This window comes from Dreissena polymorpha, chromosome 5, assembly GCF_020536995.1.
Source record: "Dreissena polymorpha isolate Duluth1 chromosome 5, UMN_Dpol_1.0, whole genome shotgun sequence".
Taxonomy (NCBI): Eukaryota; Metazoa; Mollusca; class Bivalvia; order Myida; family Dreissenidae; genus Dreissena; species Dreissena polymorpha.
In genome coordinates, this window is record NC_068359.1 from 104,370,984 (window position 1) to 104,392,660 (window position 21,677).

General features: G+C 38.6%; 2 protein-coding genes across 9 annotated transcripts in view; one reads left to right on the forward strand and one right to left on the reverse strand.

Annotated features, from left to right (window-relative positions):
* LOC127832379 (O-acyltransferase like protein-like) overlaps positions 1 to 21,677 on the reverse strand; it is a 38,856-nt gene that overhangs the window by 4,974 nt on the left and 12,205 nt on the right. For 2 of the 7 annotated variants that reach the window (XM_052357818.1, XM_052357824.1), the window contains exons 7-15: positions 21,200 to 21,293; positions 20,751 to 20,852; positions 19,896 to 20,076; positions 19,011 to 19,090; positions 15,406 to 15,504; positions 14,737 to 14,866; positions 14,124 to 14,316; positions 13,205 to 13,347; positions 10,243 to 12,391 (exon numbers count right to left, since the gene is read on the reverse strand). In XM_052357818.1, coding sequence (XP_052213778.1) covers positions 12,263 to 12,391; positions 13,205 to 13,347; positions 14,124 to 14,316; positions 14,737 to 14,866; positions 15,406 to 15,504; positions 19,011 to 19,090; positions 19,896 to 20,076; positions 20,751 to 20,852; positions 21,200 to 21,293 — 1,151 coding nt within the window. In that variant the 3' untranslated portion in view covers positions 10,243 to 12,262. Of the gene's footprint in view, positions 1 to 1,748; positions 1,829 to 10,242; positions 12,392 to 13,204; positions 13,348 to 14,123; positions 14,317 to 14,736; positions 14,867 to 15,405; positions 15,505 to 19,010; positions 19,091 to 19,895; positions 20,077 to 20,750; positions 20,853 to 21,199; positions 21,294 to 21,677 lie in introns of those variants that run through there. The other 5 variants (XM_052357819.1, XM_052357820.1, XM_052357821.1 and 2 more) reach the window with 5 other exon arrangements.
* LOC127832388 (beta-1,4-mannosyltransferase egh-like) lies at positions 1,661 to 9,844 on the forward strand. 2 transcript variants are annotated; one of them, XM_052357852.1, is made up of 3 exons: positions 1,661 to 1,760; positions 2,522 to 3,336; positions 7,090 to 9,844. In XM_052357852.1, exons 2-3 carry the CDS (start codon positions 3,249 to 3,251, stop codon positions 8,274 to 8,276), a joined length of 1,275 nt encoding a protein of 424 aa, XP_052213812.1. In that variant the 5' UTR covers positions 1,661 to 1,760; positions 2,522 to 3,248; the 3' UTR covers positions 8,277 to 9,844. The 2 variants fall into 2 exon arrangements, with proteins under 2 accessions (XP_052213812.1, XP_052213813.1); XM_052357853.1 differs by having other exon boundaries at positions 2,522 to 2,636.

Genomic DNA, 21,677 nt, shown 5'->3' on the forward strand with positions numbered 1-21,677 from the left:
TAGTAGCGGTAATAACGACATGCAATCTGACTGCACACTGTGCAGTGGAATAGTAGCGGTAATCACGACATGCAATCTGACTGCACACTGTGCAGTGGAATAGTAGCGGTAATCACGACATGCAATCTGACTGCAAACTGTGCAGTGGAATAGAAGCGGTAATCACGACATGCAATCTGACTGCACACCGTGCAGTGGAATAGTAGCAGTAATCACGACAAGCAATCTGACTTCATACTTTGCAGTGGAATAGTAGTGGTTATCACGACATGCAATCTGACTGCACACTGTGCAGTGGAATAGTAGCGGTAATAACGACATGCAATCTGACTGCATACTGTGCAGTGGAATAGTAGCGGTAATAACGACATGCAATCTGACTGCACACTGTGCAGTGGAATAGTAGCGGTAATAACGACATGCAATCTGACTGCACACTGTGCAGTGGAATAGTAGCGGTAATAACGACATGCAATCTGACTGCACACTGTGCAGTGGAATAGTAGCGGTAATCACGACAAGCATTCTGACTGCACACTGTGCAGTGGAATAGTACCGGTAATAACGACAAGCAATCTGACTGCGCACTATGCAGTGGAAAAGTAGCGGTAATCACGACATGCAATCTGACTGCACACTGTGCAGTGGAATAGTAGCGGTAATAACGACAAGCAATCTGACTGCACACTGTGCAGTGGAATAGTAGCGGTAATCACGACATGCAATCTGACTGAACACTGTGCAGTGGAATAGTAGCGGTAATCACGACATGCAATCTGACTGCGCACTATGCAGTGGAATAGTAGCGGTAATCACGACATGCAATCTGACTGAACACTGTGCAGTGGAATAGTAGCGGTAATCACGACATGCAATCTGACTGCACACTGTGCTGTGGAATAGTAGCGGTAATTACGACATGCAATCTGACTGCACACTGTGCAGTAAAATAGTAGCGGTAATCACGACAAGCAATCTGACTGCACACTGTGCAGTAAAATAGTAGCGGTAATCACGACATGCAAGCTGACTGAACACTGTGCATTGAAATAGTAGCGGTAATAAAGACAAGCAATCTGACTGCACACTATGCAGTAAAATAGTAGCGATAATCACGACAAGCCACCTGACTGCACACTGTGCAGTAGAATAGTAGCGATAATACCGACATGCAATCTGACTGCACACTCTGCAGTGGAATAGTACCGGTAATAACGACAAGCAATCTGACTGCACACTGTGAAGTGGAATAGTAGCGGTAATCACGACATGCAATCTGACTGCACACTGTGCAGTGGAATAGTAGCGGTAATCACGACGTGCAATCTGACTGCGCACTGTGCAGTGGAATAGTAGCGGTAATAACGACAAGCAATCTGACTGAACACTGTGCAGTGGAATAGTAGCGGTAATAAAGACAAGCAATCTGACTGAACACTGTGCAGTGTAATAGTGTAGGCAGCTTAATGAAGGTGGCAGCATTTAGGTCAGTGATAGCAAATATGTGAATATTTTATCAATTATATTATTAGATGTTTAATTTTGTTTACTTGTATATATCAGTAGGCTATCGACGTGTGAACGCTCACCGATATACTGTATAGCAGTTATCTCACAATTAAATAACACAGATAAAATAAATGCGGTCACTATAATCATATGAGTACAAATGTAGGTGGTAATCAAGTGGAGACATATATTAAATATCCAAGCTTTTGATTCGTACTGGTTTTTTATGTCATACTCACAACGCCATGAAGGTGAGTATAATAGGTGATATAAGGTAGAACTGCATGGTGACCGCAATGTACCAGGACCAGGCCATGCACTGAAACACACGGGGAATCCTTTAACTGGCTAACTCAGAGTTTTCTGGGAAAGCTGGACTTAATGCATGAGCGTAAAGTGTCGCCTCAGATTAGCCTGTGCAGAACGCACAAGTTCGTCATTGAAGACACTTCCCGCTTTTATGATTTGTTTTTTTTTGTATAAAGGATGTCTCTTTTAACAAAAAACAAGTACAGGTGGAATGTGTCGTCGCCCATCAGCCTATGTGGACTGCTAAGGCTTATTTGAGACGACACTTAACGCACATGAATTCAGCTCAGTTTTCCTACGACGCTTAATAATTAATTTTAATTTAAAGGGTTCTCGAAGTCAAACTTAGGTATTAAAGTAATATTCAAACATTTTTATAATGATTGATATATATGCTGACCTTAATAAGAAGGCTATTATTGATGATAATAATTGACATGGTTGGGTATTTCCGGTTTGAGATATGCCACAAAAAGTGCCTGATAAAATCAACGGGATGACATACGTTCTGGAGGACATATGCAATATTCTTTTTCTCCTTATGTTAAGCAATACGCGACTAGTCGCACATTGGTTAAAAAAATTCAGTCGTTTACACTATTGATATGATTTACCTTCAATAACTTAGAATAAGTAAGCGTCAATATGTAAGTGAACTGCACAAGACACAACGTGACGTGCTGCTTGTATACCTGTTTTTCAGGCGGCACTCCTTCCACGCCGACGAAGTTATTGATGTATATGAGGTGCTTCCACCAGTCCTGTCGGCAGCTGTCGGCGACGGCAATCTTGTCCGGCCACATGGGCCCGTCCCCCAGGTACATGTAGAGGTACACAAAGGTCACCATGACCAGAAAATATAGGGAGGGGTCATTCTGAATGAACATTGATATTGTGTAACGAAGGGCAAACAATTGATCAATCGATGTGTTACGTTTAAAATAATTATTTGAGATATTAATAATTATAAATAGAACTCAAACGAAATAACAAGACACTATTAATTACAAACTACTCGAATTACATAGTAGTGCACGAGTATTTATGACTTACCTACAGAGCTTGCCTCAATAGAACTTGGGCAATGTCTTGATGAATGTGTACGAGTATTTATGACTTACTAACAGAGCTTGCCTCAATAGAACTTGGACAATGGCTTGATGCGTGTGTACGAGTATGTATGACTTACTAACAGAGCTTGCCTCAATAGAACTTGGACAATGTCTTCATGAATGTGTACGAATATTTAAAACAGAGCTTGTCTCAATAGAACTTGGACAATGTGTTGATGAATGTGTACGAGTATTTATGACTTACCTACAGAGCTTGTCTCAAGTGAACTTGGACAAAATACTTTGATGAATGTGCGCGAGTATTTAAGACTCATCAACAGAGCTTGCCTCAATAGAACTTGGGCAATGGCTTGATGAATGTGTACGGGTATTTATGACTCACTAACAGAGCTAGCCCCAATAGAACTTGGGCAATGGAAGAATGTAACTAACATACTAGATACCGGTAAGTCACATTTCCTAAATCTATGCCTAAATGCCATAGGAATAACGGATATACGAACACAGTTGGTAAGGCCTATCATTACCTACCATAGCCTTTCTGTATTCTAAACGTAACGAAGACCTTACTTAACTCGGATTTATGAAATGAAATGCTCTACTTTTAAAGAAAGCTTATTGACTGAGTATCGACCCTACATTATAGGGTACGTTTGTACGTTATTAATTAAAGTGTTAGGTGTCTGTCAATTCTGCCCTGGAATCGATCTAGATGCCCTGATAGGTGAGTTACATACGGATGGGAACAATCCGGTGTTATAGAAATAGCAGACCTAAACTCGCGGAGTTTTATTGATTTATTAATCGTTTAATTAAATCTCTTCCCGGAGGCTCAGCGCCGGTTTCAACTTCAGTTCTCCTTCTTTACAAACATGAAATAAATCTCCATTAACTTAAACAGCAATAAAAACAAGTTCAATAAATCAATGATGACAATGCTGTTTTAATTACGAACTACTTTTAATGTTTGGTGTTATTGCACGATTGAGCGGAATTTAGACATATGTTTTGTAAAAGAATTCAAATTTATGTTTCATTATTATTACCAGTAGAAAATACTATTACAGTAATGCTTGTATTACACACTAAGTCAGCTATAAAAGAAGGACATAAGATCAAGACTTTTTTAATCTTAAATATCAGAGATATTCATGACATACTCATAAGTTTAGTATCATATAAAGACATGCATTTATTATGTTTAACACATACTGGAACTTTCAAACCAGTTCAAAGTAAAAAGTATGCAAACACATTGCAAACACATTTTTGTTCTGCAAGTTCATCACATGGCTCGCAAACAATAGTAACAAATCTCCACCTTCAATTTTAACACAATCTTTAAGTGAATCTATTGTTCGAGAATTGGGACCTATTAGACCATTGCACATGCATTGGTTAAAACCGGATTTGTCAATCTTTTTTTTTCCACAAAACGTTAAGTTTTATTTTGTATTTGCCTTATATGCCCTTTAAAAAATATCATTATTTATATCGATCTCAGAAATTTACTCGGATGTTCAGAATAATACAAGACCCGTTCAAAATGAATCGGGGCAAGAATTTCAATTTCCGTTTCAATTATCAAATGGAATAATTTTGATTTTGCGGAATATAGACCGTTCCATAATTTAGTAATTACCCAATTATCTCCCCTGAATACTCTCCGCGTCCGCCATTACACTACTGCCAAACAACCGGTAACATATATAAGAGAGCACCGATTATTCAACGGGTGAATTTCTTTCTTTTTGTAAAACTTGTTTGTTTGTCATGCAAATTGTATGAAATAAAGTTTTTCTGCTAGAGGAGATGTTAAGTTAGTGTTATAACAGAAAAATGTTTGAAAAACGTGCATTTTTTAGGTATTTGTCTAGGAAAATAAACACGTTAACACATTAAAAAAACCATTTAATTAAACTAAATGCAATATTTATCATTTGATAATATGCATCAATCTTAAAATCGCGTAATCCTTTGCATTTCAGTGTTGAATTGCCCGTTTGTTCTGCATAATCCGATTATCTCGTTTTGATCAGATATTATCCAGACTTAACTAACAACATGGCGTCATCCCGGGGTGTCATAAACCACACTGGGTGGCAGATGACAGTCTGGTCATTAAACACAATTGATGATGCCACCATGTCTTCTCTTTCTGGTAGTATTAAGCAGTCATTTGGTTTAATATTTTACCTCCGACATACTTAACAGTTGCGTTCATTAGATATGTTACATATTGTACAAATTAAAAGTTATGTCCAATATAGAATATCAGAAATTGTACACCGTAAAGATACTAGCCCGTTTAATTCCTGGTTTAATTTATGAAAAAAAGTATTTGATAATTATAAAATTTACCTAAAAACATAACATTTAACGTATTTAGCGGGTATCGGTTAATTAAAACTACGTCATTTCGTATGAAGATTTAATGTTACGGCAATGCACGAACGACATCATAAAACAAGAAATTACATTTGACACGAACGGGGGTAAATATTGTTTAAAAAAATATTAATATAGATATATGTGTGTTAAAATGTTAGATATTTGCCACTCATACTCACTAGTAACGAGTTTTCAATATACATGAATACACAGTTCAAATTGCATCATGTAAAGTTGTGTTTTTCAGTTGTATGTTTATATTCCTCAATAGCGTCATTCTCTGTACAAAACCCATCAAATTAAAATTACATGTTAATACTGTCATGCACTTCGCTTTTAATAGGGCTTTGTAGTACGTTTATTTTCAATGCACCCCTTATACTTTCTATTACTCACGTGTTTATCACACTAACGTACTCATGCCATTCATAATTATATTTTTTATAATTAGATGTATTACTATTGTAATTTATTGAAGCTTTTCTGCAAAAAATATTACGGCTTATGCATAGAGCTCTTTGTTGTGTCAAATTGTCGGCCTTTCAGTCTTCAGATAATCTTTAATTTGATGCTTATGCCGCGTTTTTAAAGTTGCAAATAAATGTATTAATAAATTCGTTTGGCGCTTAATAATATATTTTTGAAATATTATTTAGGTGTTTTTTTCGGAGTTTTTTTGTGTGGATTAATTGACTAAACATTTGGTGTCGTTATCCATATGTTTTGCGTTACTTCAAAGACCTATAAAATACATTTTTTAGTATTTTTTAGCTTTATAGCTGTTAAATGATTCACAGATGAAAATATAGATATATCACATAGATCACATTCTCTTCATCTTCCGAATAATCACATAAAAGATCGTCAAGATCAATATCACTCTCTCATAATAAAAAGCTCGTTATTTAACGTGACAAAATTCCATAATTAAATATAAATCCAAACCACAATTTTTTTTATCTTTGATATCAGCTAGAACAAGAAAAATAAAGGAAGGCGTATCAAAAATATCATACTTAATATAATATGTTATGATTTTGGAATGTAGATTTTTACCACATGAGACCAATTACAAACAATTAGCGTAATTAATTGCGCGAGAATCTTTAATAAGTATTAATTAAAATATAAATTGATTGATGTTGCGGCTATTAAAATCAACACAACAATACATGCGTGAATTGTTTGTGAAACGTTAAAAGTAACAAGTCTAATCAAAGACATAGTATGAGCGACTGAACCGGCAAATTTTCGCCGATGATTACCACTTGATTACAGATATAAAAAAAACAAATACACGAAAGCATTTAAAACATTTTATTTGTAACAATCAATCTCAACTTCAAACAATCATTTAAACAACAAAAATGTGATAATCGCCTCACATTAATTCATTAAGTAATTTATTTATCCGACAACGGTTAAGCGGGTATTCTCTACGTTTTTGGCTTTTGGAATCGCAGTCTCGCACCAGTTAGCAGCAGTGTAATGGCGGACAGTCACGTGACTGACAATATGGCGGCGGTCAATTTATCGATTATGGAACGGTCTATATAGATCAGGTACGAGAGTGCATGATTAATTCTAAAGGTACATCATTTCGATCGCCTTGTCAATTATAAAATAAAACGTTGCAGAATATAAAAACTATGTGCGATATTGTATGGCAAATTGTAAAGGTACAACATTTGTCTTGTAGATCGCCGTGTAAATTGTAAATACAACATTGCGAAATATAAGGATAAGGTACGATAGTGCATGGCCGAGTAAAAAGGTACGACATTTAATAGAGTTATTGTTGTTTCAGGCATAGTGACGATGAAAACGTTTCCAGCAACGCCCACACTGGAGGCTGTTAAGGCCAAGATCCCGGTCCTCTGCTTCCGGGTAGTCACAAGGGGCCTGTACCCCGACCTCGTGAAGACCTATGTGGAAAGGAACATCAAGACGTGCTATAAAGTGGGTCTTGACAACTTAAAGTTTGAGGTGGTGACTGATAACGCATTGAATCTCCCCAAGTCTGCACTGGTACGGGAGCTCGTTGTACCTAACGACTACCAAACGTTGAAGAACTCGCTGTTTAAGGCGCGCGCGCTGCAGTACTGCAACGAGCCGTCGGTAAACATCCTCTCCAACGATGACTGGGTGGTGCATCTGGAGACGCTGCTAACCGAGAGCTCCACCATCGAACACGCGAACTTTGCCAGTCAGGGCCACGGGGTAATCGGGCAGGGCGTCATCTCGTATGCCAATGAGGAGATGGTCAACTGGTGGACCACCCTGGCCGACTGCGTGCGCGTCTCCGTGGACCTGGGCATGATGAGATTCTCATTCAGCAAGCTCGGCTGCCCGCTCATGGGGTTTAAGGGCTCTTACATCATCGTGAAAGAGTCCGTGGAAAAAGACATCGGGTTTGACTTTGGACCGAAGGGAAGCGTGGCGGAGGACGTAATGTTTGCGCTGGTGGCCTGGGGCAAGGGATACAAGTTCAACTTCGTGGAGGGGGAGATGTGGGAGAAAAGTCCCTTCACGCTCGGGGACTACATCAAGCAGCGAAAGCGCTGGTTTGTTGGTCACGTGTATACCCTTTTTAGTCCTGAAGTCCCATTTAAGTGCAAACTCGGCATGATCCCAACAGATTTAGGCTGTTTTCTACTGGTTGGGAATATTTTGAATTTTCCAGCCTCGTTTGCGTTTCCAATCCCACTTCCGCTTGTGCTGAATGTTACCGCTGGAAGTATGGGAGGACTGATTCTGTTATTGTTTACATTCGGATCAACAAAATCATTTAGGTCGCGAAAATATGGACTATTCAGGAAAATATTGCTTATTTTCGCTACAATTCGTATTATCCCACTGGCGGCCTGTCTGGATGCCATCGCTTCGGTGTACGGATTTTACACGCGTAATTCCAGGGGTTTCCATATCGTTATGAAGGAAACACAGAAACAAACGAAACGACAATCGTCTCAGATCGACATGGACTTGATCTAATAGAATTCAGGGCTATTAGGAATTATGCAAACAAAAATCGAGCCTTATCATAGTGCATTTATTTATTTTGTTGTTTTGTGAGGAAAGTTTATATATTTTCACAAATTGACACAGTGGGACATACGGTCATCGACCTTTCATACATATTTAATTAGATATATTGATATTTAAACTGAAAATGTTTTCGTGTTACTGTCCAAAAGTAAGGATGTAGTTCATCACTTGAAAGACAACTCGTACAATCAATATACACCAGCTCATCCATAGTGGTCTACCTTGATTACGAGATTTCTCGCACATTGAAACAGTGCGTGTGTCTGTTTTGGCCTAAATAAATAACTTAGATTTCATGTTTACACATACATACGTATTATACCATGTCATTAAGCTAATCTTGATGCAAGTTGGTGGTCGCGTATACCCTCTCGTGCTAACTGTTTATAACTCCGTGGTTAAAAGCCCGATTTTCTTTTATATTGTCCATTCCTAAGATGTTGTCCATATATTTTGTAATGGTGTTTATACATGTTTGTTCTTTATACTTCAAGTTATCTCAATGCATGCATGGTACAAAATTGTATTGTACTCACATACAAATGGCTTGAAATGCGCAGGGCTCAACTTGTTCTTCTATCCTGGTACATTCCAGCTTAAAATCCTGGACTAAACCGAATGTATGGTTATTCTCTTGTCATTCGTAGTGTCTTTTTTTTATTGCGGTCGCATGTACCAAAGTTGTATTGATAAAATGAACTAAGTCGAATTATAAAAAACAAATCACGAAGACACATTGTTGTAAAATTATTTGACAAGAGTTCTACAGAAATCCTAAGAGAATAACCGTTCAGCCGCGATAATGTGTTGAGTGTTTGTTAAAGTTACAAGATCAATTAAATTTATGATATGCCTAGTAATATCACAGCACTGTTACAAGATAAGTATTGATGCAAAGCATCAAAGGGCGCCTGGAATTTCAGTGTAAAAGGCACTCAATGAAGTGACATGGAATGATTTTTTTCTACTGTAAATATTAATATATTGGCCGATTATTTTAAACAAAGTAGAAAAAGATACTGGTATAACCATTATCTATGATTTTGTGTTATAACCCCCAAATAACCATTATCTATGATGTTGTGTTATAACCCCCAAATAACCATTGTCTATGTTTATGTGTTATAACCCCCAAATTACCATTATCTATGATTTTGTGTTATAACCCCCAAGTATTTCATAGTTTATTTTATTTACATTGGTTTCATTTTTTTTTTTACTGGCATCCGTGTGCAGTTTTCATTAATGGAACACAACTCAGAGGGGGTTATCACGTGACAAACAAGATGGCGACGTCCATGCCGAGGCAGGTATTTTTCGTCGTTTTATACCCTGTATTACTTGTATTATTATTTTTTATTCCGCTCACTTTCCAGTCAAATTAGGAAGAAAGTTACTGGCTTTTATAGCATAGTAATATTCGCTCTATATCGATTTTACTCGGTGCGAAATTTCTTAGCGGGATGACCTAATTAGGGCTCAACTAAGAAAATTTGCGGGGAGTAAAGTCGAGATATAAAGCGAATTTAAATACGAAATAAACGCTAATCACCTGTTTCCTGATATGGCTGGAAAATTAGCGTCATTTAAAAAATAAACAGAAGTAATAAAGGGTATAAACGGCGAAAAATAACCGTCTCGGTATGGACTTCGCCATATTGACTATCACGTGATTACCCCCTCTGGAACTGTGTAGGTTTTAAAGAATCTGCTTCATCTTGTAAGCGTGATTTCATATTTTTTCTCAACTTCAAGGGGAGATGATTCTGAACTTATTTTTACGTTGCTCATTTACGATAGGGGTTGAGTACTCATTGATATGAAAACACTGTAAAAGTTTTAATGTGTTTACGACCCCCCCCCCCTCCTCTCACACATATATTTCATGGGCATAATAAAAACAAAAAAATGGTTACAATAAAACAGCATATTTATTTAAACTAAAATAACTACATCAAAACAAAAAGTTAACATAAAACACAAATAAAATAATTTGATTCTACTGGGGCTCGAACTTTGGGCCTCTCACATGTGAAGCGAGCGTGTAACCACTACACTACGGAACCGCTTGAAATATCACCTTCTAACTAAGATATAAATAAGCTATTTATAGTCGGTTTAAATGTAAACCCAGAAGTTTAAACGCTGGATAGTGAGCGGGGTTAAAGGTCCATACCAAAGGGTCCATACCACAGGCAAAATTCGGGTCAGGTCTGCGGCCTTCTATATGTGGTTCTTAAAAAAAAAACTGAATGAGGACTTGATAGTTATGAGACTGGGGTGCTGTGATGGTGCTCCTCATTGATAAGCGGCTGCTTCCTTTATCAAGACTCATTATTACAATAATAATAAGTGTCGCGCTTCGCGCTCTATAGCGCTTTTATAAGTAACTAGGTGGTTGCTATGATAGTGGAACAAAGAAGTTTTATTTTTATACAAAACCAGAATGTTTCACCGGTTCGCGTATTTGCCCAGTCCCTGTGATCTTTTATTATTGTCCAGTCCCTGTGATCAGTTATTAATTTAAAGAATTAGCTTTGCATTATTGGCAATAAATGTTGTAGTAAATGTAATAGGCACAAATGCAGCACTTATTTACAATAATTTACACACAAAATCACCAGTATGCAAGATATTCTGACAACAAAAATATATACATTGATCCGTAAAATAACTTCATAAGCGTAAAAAACGTATTGCATACTAGTCGCCGCACTTCAGTGCGACGCCAATAAGAGGCATCCATCCTACGAAGATTAGCCGAAATTAAGCTGCGTGTGTCCAGTAACTTACTGGTTGCGAGCGGATATAATCATGTACCTTAGGAGTGAATTAAATTGCAGTATATCGCTGGTATTCTGCTAGTATTATGCTTACTATTCTATTTAAACCGTGTAAAGCGCATGCGCTGAAAGAGGATGCTGTCGTGTGCTATCCATGGAAATGTTTTGACAAAATGTAAATGGGGGTAGCATTGTGTAAATATGTATTAGTTAAATACACTATCATTTTCCTTCTTTTTTGTCACTCTATTATGTGTTTTTTATTGTTTTTTTTACCTTTAATGAAAAGATCGTCTGTTTAAAACAAAAACAAACAATTGAACAGAATAACCACCAACATGTTCTTTTCTAAAATAAAAAAAGATATCAAACCATAAACAGGTTTTGAAAAAAATCTTTGAGTGTCATTACGTATATCTTTTACATATCATACTGTAAACGCATAATATTTATTTAAAGGGACGTGTTTACAGTTTGGTCAAATGACGATTGTCAAAATAATTGTCACATATTCAAAAAGACTGTATACATTATTTTTATACAAGTTAAATAAAACTTCTTAATAAGAAACAAGTTAAACATAATTGCTAAGTTATGGATACTATTCCTTCGAAATCGTTTAAATAGTATTGCTTTTTCCTCGACAATTCGGAAAATATGTTCAGTACTAATATGGCGTGTATTTCTTGGTAACAAGATGTAATCCCGCGTGGCGCAGGGTGGCACAGTAGCTCTCGCTTTCGAATCACGAGGAATTCGATATTATTTTTACTAATACGTTATTTATTTAATATTATTAAACACATTAACGATTTGTTAGTAAATATATTTAATGATTTTTTTTCAAAAATAAGAAAATCTTCGAACAAATTCATTTAACTTGTGAAAGCAACAATACATTCAAGAGGCAAGTGGTAGTCTCTAAATGATATACATGAGTATATATAACAATGACAAATTCACAAGGAAGTTTACATATGAAGTTACACTGTTCACAATAGTATTAGCTCGCACTAAAGTCTACAAAAAATCGAATAAAAATGTCCTCTTCTAACATTTCTATACACTAGTGAGCAGCAGTTGCAAATACGTATATCTGTTGTGCGTAGAAAAAGCACACCCGAAGGAAACGTGCTATACGCGAGGCGCCTAGAAGACAGCATCCAGCTCTTTACCATGAAAGACCCGCTTAAGGTTGCGGAAGGGAAAGTCAAACACGAGGGCGGCGGCGACGGCAGCGGCATAGTTGACTACGAGGTGACCCACGAACTGGTACGCCTGTCATATAAACGAGAGAGTTCACGGACGTTACCTGTTATCTCATGCAGATGAAACAGATGCGTGAGAAAGTTATTACACGTACATAAATCACCGGGCAATCTATATGTGGTGCGCTCTGCGAAAACGGAGCTTAATGTATTTGATTCGACGAGACTTCCTTGACCCGAACAATGTCATAAAATCGGAAAGTGTCGTCCCGTATTGGCCTGTTAGGACTGCATCGGTTAATCTGGGACGGCACGTTATGCATAAAGCCCCGTTTTCTCAGACCGAGGCTGATATTTATTATAATAGGCTTGACTTTCATTCCTTATAAATGCAGTAACGTTTCGTTTGTATTAGTCTAGTAAAAACACGACCGTGAGGTCCAGGTACCGAAACTACTCAACGTTTTCAAGAGTTACACGAAGATATCAAGTTTTGTATGACTCCGATCAGGCCCATGAGTTTGATGCAATCACACTGATTTCTGCTTTGATGTTTTTCATCTTGTTTCATTTCAGGGAATTAAAAAAAAGGATAACTTATGGAAAAACAGAATAAAGTATGGAGGACGGAAAAAACAAACTGTATATCAGCGATACATTCAATAGTGAATTCGTCGTATTTAATGATAGCATTTATGCAGAGTAGATTTGCGTTTTCTTCGCATTAAAGCGCCCTGTATATGCATTGAAAAGAACCGCATAAAGGCGTTAGCTCAAGTCTATGCCTCGAATAAGACATGCAGCGTTTCAGTGCGCTATATAACATCCTACAGTGTACTACACATGTACAAACGCCTCCCTGTTAGCAGACGGGGCTACTCACCATTTCGAAGTCACTGAGGTGCAACAATGTTCGCCGCGAGTAGACGACAAGCACCATGAGTACCGGATGTAGCAGGTACACGAGGTACGTAACCCGGGAAAACGGTATGAAACCCGACCACGACAGGAACTCGTTCAGCGGACCTTCAGATTTATAAAGCATGTTTTATAATTAGTACTAAAATAAAAATCACACGTAATTCTGAAATACCTAGGTCAAATGGGAACTAAAAAAAGGTCAATAGGTGAAATCGTAAAAAAACAAATAACCCCGCCTGAGACCACACATTGATGAACCCTTTTTGACACTTTGTTAAAGGCAGGCTCTTAAGATTGTCAAGGCCAAGTGCGTATCTGATTCAAGACATTTAAAACAAAGAAAACACCACCTAATAAAATCTTAAACCAATTGTTACCACATTTAATACTTAATTCAGATAAAAGTTGGTATACTATGATCCTTGAAAATATATAGGCCAAATTCAAATCTGGTCAAACTGCGGTCAAACACTAGGTCACCAGGTTATATCTTAGAAAGATACAAACTTAAAATACTACCATTAAGAGAAGCTTGTAACCGCTTTAAGAAGCACTTCATTCAGATTTGGAAAATGTGGACCTGCACCGAAAAGATGATGTTCAAAATGATAAATGGTATCATTCGAGTTGTTTGAATCGTGCTCACAACAAAAAATCGAAACGTACTTCGAAAATCGACCTTCCCGTTATTGATTATTGATCCTGAAAACTCCTTTAAACACGTATTTGCAAGAAACGATAACAATAATCTATAATTAGAAACGTCATTTATTATGTCGAAAAAGAAAATAAATGAAAAGTGGAAAAATCATATAAACGTTGTTGAGTTTTTGTTCAATAAAACGGCACTTATTTATAGCAAAATAATAACGCGAATGTACCTCCAAATCCTGTTGCGCATGCGTACACTACCCATGCAACACAAAGACCCCAGACGGGCCTGCCCAGTGCCTCATAGGCTGCCTGCTGTGCCAGGGTCCAGGGCTCGAGTCCATCTGCGTACTTGGTATAGGGGATATAGACGAGGAAGATACCCAGGCACAGCGCCACCAGCCAGCCAACCGCCACCACCAACTGGGAATACAAGGAACACACGACAGAATTATTCATTATCATTGCTGGAATACAATAGTATTTGTTTATATTTGCAACTTTTACCAATGAATGAAATAAATGTATAGGCTTAAATTACGAAATTCACATAGTCTCACACGCACACACGCACATTATGTGTTATTTGTTTCACCGAAGTTGCTTTTGTTAAATGTTATGCCGAGATTTTCACTTATTTCTGTATCTCGTCAATCAAAACTACTTACAGTAGACCCCTTTAAACAAATGAAAAGATGACAATTTCTATTTAGAATTGTTGTTTTATTTACTTTCAATCAATAAAACTTAAAGACCGATGGGCGTCTTTGTATAAAATAGTTCACATATAAGTTTCCTCATGTTCATTACTTAATTTCTGTTAAGAGCAAGACTCTTATATACCTTGTTGGGTCGCCTAGAGCCGGCGCGCAGCAGTATGAGCCCCAGTAGCAGTCCCACACAGTAGGGCGCCACCCGGCACCAGGGCTTCGTAAACACGTGGTTCCAGTAGGCGCCGCCGTCCAGCCGGCTCCTGCACGTGGGATCAGTCACAAGATTGACAGTGGACGGATGGGATCAGGTACATGATTGACAGTGGACGGATGGGACTCTTTCAGTTAGTAGTTTTGCCGTAAAACCCGAATTGTACCAGAGAATGCAGAGACGTTTTATGGAACGTAAACTGTTTCAGATGATGTGTTTCGCGTTAACATTATTGTTATTGTCATGAACTTATTGGTACGTGCGATGTGATTGAATAATTCCTTTGAAAGTTACATTTATATTGAGGAATGATGTTCGTGGTTGATGTTGGTATTTATATAAATTATTCTAGTACATAGGTGTAAAACAATAGCCGATTATATGAGCAATTGAATGGAATGGCGTTGTGTTCCAGATTGCAACGAGTTGCACATTATATTTGTACATGATCAATATATATCGACATTCTTTTTTAATCATAATAATTGTACTATTTCGGGATTGACCGATTATGTTATAATAGTTACTTCGATATATTGAACCCAATCTATGTTGCCAGTGTGTAGCAAACACGCGGCTACAACGTACGTGATTATCTCACCGCCGTGCTCCACCTCTTTGACACCGGAAGCCACCATCCCCGCAACCGCCAGCACCGCCGTCACCACAGCACCCATGGAAGAGGAGCTAAACCGACACGTAATCTGAGTTGACAGGGTGCACGTAAAGGAATTACATGCAGTTGAATAGTAGCGGTAATCACGACATGCAATCTGACTGCACACCGTGCAATGGACTAGTAGCGGTAATAACGACACGTAATCTGACTACACTGTGCAGTGGAATAGTAGGAGTACTAACGACATGCAATCTGACTGCACACTGTGCAATGGAATAGTAGCGGTAATAACGACAAGCAATCTGGCTGCACAATGTGCAGTGGAATAGTAGCGGTAATAACGACATGCAATCTGACTGCACTGTGCAGTGGAATAGTAGCGGTAATTACAACAAGCAACCTGACTGCACACTGTGCAATGGAATAGTAGCGGTAAAAACAACAAGCAATCTGACTGCGCACTATGCAGTGGAATAGTAGCGGTAATAACGACAATAAATCTGACTGCACACTGTACAATGGAATAGTAGCGGTCATAACAACAAGCAATCTGACTGCGCTCTATGCAGTGGAATAGTAGCGGTCATAACGACAAGAAATCTGACTGCATACTGTGCTTTGGAATAGTAGAGGTAATAACGACAAGCAATCTGACTGCAAACAGTGTGGTGGAATAGTAGCGGTAATCACGATATGCAATCTGACTGCAAAATGTGCAGTTGACTAGTAGCGGTAATCACGAAATACAATCTAACTGCACACTGTGCTGTGGAATAGTAGCAGTAATAACGACAAGCAATCTGACTGCACACTGTGCAATGGAATAGTAGCGGTAATTACGACAAGCAATCTGACTGCACACTGTGCAGTGGAATAGTAGAAGCAATAACGACAAGCAATCTGACTGCACACTGTGCAGTAAAATAGTAGCGGTAATCACGACATGCAATCTGACTGCACACTGTGCAGTGGAATAGTAGCGGTAATCACCACATGCTATCTGACTGCACACTGTGCAGTGGAATAGTAGCGGTAATAACGACATGCAATCTGACTGCACACTGTGCAGTAAAATAGTAGTGGTTATCACGACATGCAATCTGACTGCACACTGTGCAGTGGAATAGTAGCGATAATAACGACATGCAATCTGACTGCACACTGTGCAGTGGAATAGAAGCGGTAATAACGACATGCAATCTGACTGAACACTGTGCAGTGGAATAATAGCGGTAATAACGACATGCAATCTGACTGCACAGTGTGCAATGGAATAGTAGCGGTAATAATGACCAGCAATCTGACTGCACACTGTGCAGTGGAATAGTAGCGGTAATAACGACATGCAATCTGACTGCACACTGTGCAGTAAAATAGTAGCGGTAATCACGACATGAAATCTGACTGAACACTGTGCAGCGGAATAGTAGTGGTAATAACGACATGCAATCTGACTGCACACTGTGCAGTAAAATAGTAGCGGTAATCACGACATGCAATCTGACTGAACACTGTGCAGTGAAATAGTAGCGGTAATAAAGACAAGCAATCTGACTGCACACTATGCAGTAAAATAGTAGGGGTAATCGCGAAATGCAATCTGACTGCACACTGTGCAGTAAAATAGTAGCGGTAATCACGACATGCAATCTGACTGCACACTGTGCAGTGGAGTAATAGCGGTAATAACGACATGCAATCTGACTGCACACTGTGCAATGGAATAGTAGCGGTAATAACGACAAGCAATCTGACTGCACACTGTGCAGTGGAATAGTAGAGGTAATAACGACAAGCAATCTGACTGCACACTGTGTAGTAAAATAGTAGCGGTAATCACGACATGCAATCTGACTGAACACTTTGCAGTGGAAAAGTATTGGTAATAACGACATGCAATCTGACTGCACACTGTGCAGTAAAATAGTAGCGGTAATCACGACATGCAATCTGACGAAACACTGTGCAGTGGAATAGTAGCGGTAATAAAGACCAGCAATCTGACTGCACACTGTGCAGTAAAATAGTAGCGGGAATCACGAAATGCAATCTGACTGCACACTGTGCAGTGGAATAGTAGAAGTATTAACGACAAGCAATCTGACTGCGCACTGTGCAGTGGAATAGTAGCGGTAATAACGACATGCAATTTGACTGCACACTGTGCAGTAAAATAGTAGCGGTAATCACGACATGCAATCTGACTGAACACTGTGCAGTGGAATAATAGCGGTAATCACGACATGTAATCTGACTGCACTCTGTGCAGTGGAATAGTAGCGGTAATAACGAAATGCAATCTGACTGAACACTGTGCAGTGGAATAATAGCGGTAATCACGACATGCAATCTGACTGCACACTGTGCAGTGGAATAGTAGCGGTAATAACGACATGCAATCTGACTGCACACTATGCAGTAGAATAGTAGCGGTAATCACGACATGCAATCTGACTGAACACTGTGCAGTGGAATAGTAGCGGTAACAACGACATGCAATCTGACTGAACACTGTGCAGTGGAATAATAGCGGTAATAACGACAAGCAATCTGACTGCACACTGTGCAATGGAATAGTAGCGGTAATAACGACAAGCAATCTGACTGCACACTGTGCAGTGGATTAGTAGCGGTAATAACGACAGGCAATCTGACTGCACACTGTGCAGTAAAATAGTAGCGGTAATCACGACATGCAATCTGACTGAACACTGTGCAGTGGAATAGTAGCGGTAATAACGACATGCAATCTGACTGCACACTGTGCAGTAAAATAGTATCGGTAATCACGACATGCAATCAAACTGAACACTGTGCAGTGGAATAGTAGCGGTAATAAAGACAAGCAATCTGACTGCACACTGTGCAGTAAAATAGTAGCGGTAATCACGAAATGCAATCTGACTGCACACTGTGCAGTGGAATAGTAGCGGTAATAACGACAAGCAATCTAACTGCGCACTGTGCAGTGGAATAGTAGCGGTAATAACGACATGCAATCTGACTGCACACTGTGCAGTGGAATAGTAGCGGTTATCACGACATGCAATCTGACTGAACACTGTGCAGTGGAATAATAGCGGTAGTAACGTCATGCAATCTGACTACACACTGTGCAGTGGAATAGTAGCGGTAATAACGAAATGCAATCTTACTGCACACTGTGCAGTGGAATAGTAGCGGTAATAACGACAAGCAATCTGACTGCACACTGTGCAGTGGAATAGTAGCGGTAATAACGACATGCAGTCTGACTGCACACTGTGCAGTGTAATAGTGTAGGCAGCTAAATGAAGGTGGCAGCATTTAGGTCAGTGATAGCAAATATGTGAATATTTTGTCAATTATATTATTAGATGTATATTTTCTGTACTTGTATATATCAGAAAGCTATCGGCGTGTGAACGCTCACCGATATACTGTATAGCAATTATCACAAAATTAAATAACACAGATAAAATAAATGCGGTCACTGTAATCATATGAGTACAAATGTATGTTGATATCAAGTGGAGACATATATTGAATAACCCAGCTTCTGATTCGTACTGGTTTTTTTGTATGCAATACTCACAACGCCATGAAGGTGAGTATAATAGGTGAAATCAGGTAGAACTGCATGGTGACCGCAATATACCAGGACCAGGCCATGCACTGAAACACACGGAGAATCCTTTAACTGGCCAACTCAGAGTTTTCTGGGAAAGCTGGACTTAATGCATGAGCGTAAAGTGTCGCCTCAGATTAGCCTGTGCAGAACGCACAAGTTCGTCATTGACGACACTTCCCGCTTTTATGATTTGTTTTTCGTATAAAGGATGTCTCTTCTAACTAAAAAAACAGTAAATGCGGAATGTGTCGTCGCCCATCAGCCTATGTGGACATGCGGAATGTGTCGTCGCCCATCAGCCTATGTGGACATGCGGAATGTGTCGTCGCCCATCAGCCTATGTGGACATGCGGAATGTGTCGTCGCCCATCAGCCTATGTGGACATGCGGAATGTGTCGTCGCCCATCAGCCTATGTGGACTGCTTAGGAAAATTTGAGACGACACTTTACACACATGTATTCAGCTCAGTTTTCCTAAAACGATGCTTAATAAATTTATTTTAATTTAAAGGGTTCTTGAAGTCAAACTTTCATATTAAAGTAGTATTCAAACATTTTTATAATGATTGATATATATGCTGACCTTAATAAGAAGGCTATTATTGATGAAAATAAATAATTGACATGGTGGGGTATTTCTGGTTGGAGATATGCCAAAAAAGTGCCTGATTAAATCAACGGGATGACATACGTTCTGGAGGACATATGTAATATTCTTCTTCTCATTATGCTAAGCAATTCGCGACTGGTCATACATTGGTTAAAAATATTCAGTGTTTTACACTATTGATATGATTTACCTTTAAATAAACTTAGCATAAGTAAGCGTAAACGTGGTGCTTGAATACCTGTTTTTCAGCCGACACACCTTCCACGCCGACGAAGTTATTGATGTATATAAGGTGCTTCCACCAGTCCTGTCGGCAGCTGTCGGCGACGGCAATCTTGTCCGGCCACATGGGCCCGTCCCCCAGGTACATGTACAGGTACACAAAGGTCACCATGACCAGCATATAGGGTGGGGTCATTCTGAATAAACATTGATACTGTGTAACGAAGGGCAAACAATTGATCAATCGATGTGTTACGTTTAAAATAATAATTTGAAATATTAATAATTATAAATATAACTCAAATGAAATAACAAGACACTATTAATTACAAACTACTCGAATTACATAGTCGTGCACGAGTATTTATGACTTACCCGGTACCACCAGAGCTTGCCTCAATAGAACTTGGACAATATCTTGATGAATGTGTACGGATATTTATGACTTACCCGGTACCCCCAGAGATTGCCTCAATAGAACCTGGACAATATCGTGATGCATGTACACGAGTATTTATGAATTGATGAATGTGCACGACTATTCACGACTTACCCACAGAACACGAGCCATGTATTGATTAATGTGTTCGACTTTTCATGTCTTACCCACAAAACATAAGCCATCTATTGATGAATGTGCACGGGTGTTCATGACTTACCCACAGAACACGAGCCATCTATTTATGAATGTGTATGACTATGCATGACTTACCCACAAAACATGAGCAATGTATTCATGAATGTTTACGACTATTCATGACCTACCAACAAAACATTAGCCATGTATTTATGAATGTGTTCGACTATTTATGACTTACCCACAGAGCTTGAACAATGCCTCTATGAATGTGTTCGGGTTTTGTTGACTTACTTCCAGAGCTTGCCCCCATAGAACTTGAGCCATATTTTGATATTGATCTTCGTGCTTCGCATCTCGTCTTTGGTAAGGAACCAATACGAGATCAAACAGCCGCTGGAACACATAGGGGAAGTTACAGTGGTGGAAAAAACACATGTAACGAATACAAAGTAGAGTTTTAAAACGTCTTAACATTAGACATTGGACTTTATAAATGTATGTAAATTAATAGATAGATATTGTACATGTACATAAACACACGTATTACAAAGTCATACTAAGATATTAACGATATGGATTACTTATGCTTCGACCAGAACACTGCTATTGTAAGCAGCTAGTCATTTAAATACAACGTATAATATATAAATCCACAAGTATAATGCATAATTATTTTGACGAAGCTGAAAAAAAGATTTAAATAATTAATATTTCCACACAAGACTATATCATATACGAACCTGATGACGAAAAAAGTGTCGGTAGCATAGGGCGCTGACATGACGGCCTGCATAGTGAACCTCTTCATGAGATCGAACGAGTCCATCAGGTCCACTGAAACACGACTGTCACATTCAACAACATCGGAACCCATGTGTACTTCAATACGTTTTACTACTTGATTGACCGTGGAAAATAAGGCTAGCATGGCATGAATATGTAAAGAGACAACTCTTTGGTTGCATTGTCCCATGCTGCAGGGGCAATCTACCAATTAAAAGATTCGTTTTCAAAACAAATACAGTGATGGTGGTGTTCTGTTCGCTTGATAATATTTTCTGTAACCCGTTCCCCTAGTCATAGTATAGTATTTATCTTTTTGCTTTTGTCATATTTACCGTAATTTGTTCGCTTTTGTCATATGTATCGTTATCTGTTCGCTTTTGTCATATGCATCCTTATCCGTTCACTTTTGTAAGATTTACTGTTATCTGTTCG

What these genes read in the sequence shown, in the direction of transcription:
- LOC127832388 (XM_052357852.1), top strand. Translation starts at nt 3,249, where the DNA reads ATGTGTACGGGTATTTATGACTCACTAACAGAGCTAGCCCCAATAGAA. An exon ending in AACTAACATACTAGATACCG is followed by an intron (nt 3,337 to 7,089) that starts GTAAGTCACATT and finishes TTGTTGTTTCAG; the next exon opens with GCATAGTGACGATGAAAACG.